At 41.0% G+C, this 3,246-nt stretch overlaps 1 protein-coding gene across 1 annotated transcript; it reads left to right on the top strand.

Annotated features, from left to right (window-relative positions):
* The first annotated feature begins 1,281 nt into the window (after window positions 1–1,281).
* On the top strand, window positions 1,282–2,172 carry LOC140878984 (uncharacterized). Its single transcript, XM_073282612.1, has one exon. The coding sequence runs from the start codon at window positions 1,282–1,284 to the stop codon at window positions 2,170–2,172; it is 891 nt and encodes a 296-aa protein (XP_073138713.1).
* The last annotated feature ends 1,074 nt before the right edge of the window (window positions 2,173–3,246 follow it).

Below are 3,246 nucleotides of genomic sequence, written 5' to 3'. Positions count from 1 at the left end.
TATAACAAAACAATACTTTGTTGTTTAGTCGGCCGCCAGTTATTTGTATAAGCAGCTACGTCAACCGAACAAAGACATATCTACCGACGTCAGCTAAAGCTTATCAACCAACCAAAGATGAAAAATAGTTGTATGTCAAACATATCTACCGACTGAGATATCTACCGAACTTCAAATACAAAAAGCTATACGCTACAGTTCGAAGTTACAGTTTCCCAGATCTCGGAAAGTGACAAGACAACTGAAAAGCAAAAGGACGAAGCATTTAAGGATTTGTCTGATAAAGTGAGAAAGCCTTAAATAGCATTTAATGTGAGCGACACATTGAATAGACAATTAAAGGCGCTCCCAGTACGAAATATTCAAAAAGCTTTATCAGCAGGAAAATCCTACCGTTGGACAAAGGAGAAAGACGTTGAAGACAAAGGCTATATATATCAAAGCCTCTCTAGACAGAAAAAACGACAGAACACAACACAACAACGCTTATTGAGAATATGTCTATCTAGGCTCTCGAACCCATCTTGAATACTCAATCGCTCAAAGAGAAAACCCTTAGCATTAACAGCTTTATCCAATCTTCGAAGAGATCTTTTCAAGGGTTGCTCAAATCCAGATATCATTTGAAAGATGCTACCTGATACAAGGATTTGAGAAGTCTTAAGTCCTCGATAGACTAAGACAATCATCATCACCATCTGAAGAAAAGTTTGATAAGAGCTTTAAATCTTATTACTGTGAATCTAGGAGTTCCATATTAGGCGTTGGATAAGTCCTAATTTGGATCGGGTGTATTGAAAGATGCTGTAATAACCAAAGTATTCTAGTGAATCCTTCCGAGGTGGAAGAAGGGGTGACGTAGGAGATTGAGCTCCAAACATCCAAGAAACATTTATGTGTCTACTTACGTTATTGCATTGCATCATTCCATGGATATCATCTAGAATGTTGAGAGCTATTTCCGCACTAATCATAGTTGCTCTTATATTTCTAGCAGGTTAAAAGAAAACCGGTCGAGTGAACTAACATTTACTAAACCATATTGCATTAGACTTTAAAGACTATCATTATTGTGTATTCACCCCCCTCTACACACTATATCGATCCCCAACAAGTGGTATCAGAGAGGGTTTTTCTATTTAGCTACTGATATTCATCATGACTTCCTTAAATAAAATTCCTATGTTCTCTAAAGAAGATTATGATGACTGGAAAATTCGTATGCAGGCACATCTTTCTGCTCAAGATGATGATATGTGGCACGTTATCACTGACGGACCCATGAAGATTCTCAAAGTCAACAATGTTGTAGCCATAACTGGAGGAGAATCACAGATGGTTGAGAAACCCAGAATGGAATGGAATAATGAGGATAAAAAGAAAGCAAATCTTGATAATGTAGCCAAAGATATGCTGTACAAGACGCTGGACAAAAATATGTTTAGCAAAATCAAGGCGTGCTCAACTGCCAAAGAAATTTGGGAGAAACTCACTCAACTGTGCGAAGGGAACGACCAAACCAAAGAAAACAAACTCACTGTAGCAATACAGATGTTTGACAACGTCAAGATGAAACCAGGAGAAACAATGACTGAGTTTGACGAAAGATTCAGCAATATTATTTGTGAATTAATTGCTCTTGGAAAGATATACACTAATCATGAAATTGCTTTGAAGGTTATGCGAGCACTACCCAGAGAATGGGATGTCAATACCATAGCCATGAGGGAATCAAAAGAACTGAACAAGCTAGAGCTTCATGATCTGTTTGCGGATCTCAAAGCATATGAGTTTGAACTTGGAATCCGAACAGAGGAAGAACCATCAGCGTCAAACCCTACCAAGGCACTAATGACAACTATCCTATCTCAACCGATCGAGGATACAACAAAGAAGACAGCTGAACAAATGAGTGGAGAAGCTATGTCTCTCTTTATCAAAAGGTTTGGGAAATTTATGCGTAATAATAAAAAATTTAAACCTTACTACAAACAAGACCATATAGAGGATGGTCCCGCATGCTTTAACTGTGGCAAGCAAGGCTATTTTATTGCAGATTGTACTAAACCCAAGAATGAGGAAAGAAAGCAGCACTATGAGAAGAAGAAAGGGAAAGAAGGAAGAAGAACATATCGAAAGAAGAAGGAACAAAAGGTACTAGTTGCAGTGTAGTAGCCCGAACCCTAATTGAGTAATTAAAGGATTAATGCTAATTAAATAAATTGGGGATTGGACGGATCGGAAGCTCCGAAGGGACGATCGGAAGCTCCGATGAGGATCAGAGGCACCGATGATATTACGTCATCCATGACGTGTGGCTGGATCGGAAGCTCCGATCAGGACCGGAGGCTCCGATCACCCCTATCCGGAGTCAACAAATGATATTTTGACACGTGGCAGATCAGGATCTTCGGAAGCTCCGATGGCAGGATCGGACGTTCCGATCGAAGTTCGGACGTTCCGATCGAGGATCGGAGGCTCCGATCGTTGTCTATAAATAGAAGGCCGAGACTTCATTTCTCCTTGCCAATTCCGGATTTCCTCTCTATTTCTAGTCATATTCGAGCTGTTCTAGTCTTCTTAGGCTTGGTCCGGAGGTCGGAGAGGCATTCGGTAGTCGTAGCGGAGTTGTGCCCAAGTTCTGGAGGCATCGACATCAAAGGGCTAACGACGGACGAAGGTATAGCTTTTGCTTCCTATAAATATTTAGGAGTATGCAATAGCTTAGTAAAGGCTTTTAGAGCACTTTAATGATAGTAGTATCATTTGGCAGTGTAGAGCAGATTATAGGCGTGGACCTAGAGTTGGTAGAGCTTGCACTGTATTGAGGTACGAAAGTACTGTTCGAGATATCCTGACTGAGTATGCATGTATTATATGACTGCATGATTTATATGCCATGATATTATGCTGCATTCATTTGCATCTTGCTGTATCTGCTTCGAGATGTCTGTAGTAGGGTTGTACCCTATCCTGTTAGTGGATGGACTTCCATCGATTTGGGTCCGGCGTATCCACAGTTATCTCGGTATGGGAGCCACCTCCTGAAGCGACGGCACAGCGTGCTACATACCAGGGCCCGGTCTGTCTCTGTTATCTGATCCTTGACCTCGAGTCTATAGGGAGTTCACTTTGCATGCATGTATACTCATACTCTCGCACTGAGCATTTTTATGCTCACGTCTCGTACTCTGTATTTGCTGGACACCCTATTCCATGGGGCAGGTTTGCGATTGGATTAGGAGG

Source organism: Henckelia pumila, chromosome 2, assembly GCF_033568475.1.
Source record: "Henckelia pumila isolate YLH828 chromosome 2, ASM3356847v2, whole genome shotgun sequence".
In the NCBI taxonomy this organism is placed as follows: Eukaryota; Viridiplantae; Streptophyta; class Magnoliopsida; order Lamiales; family Gesneriaceae; genus Henckelia; species Henckelia pumila.
The sequence above is the reverse complement of the archived record's forward strand: the minus strand, read 5'-3'. Positions and strand labels throughout refer to the sequence as shown.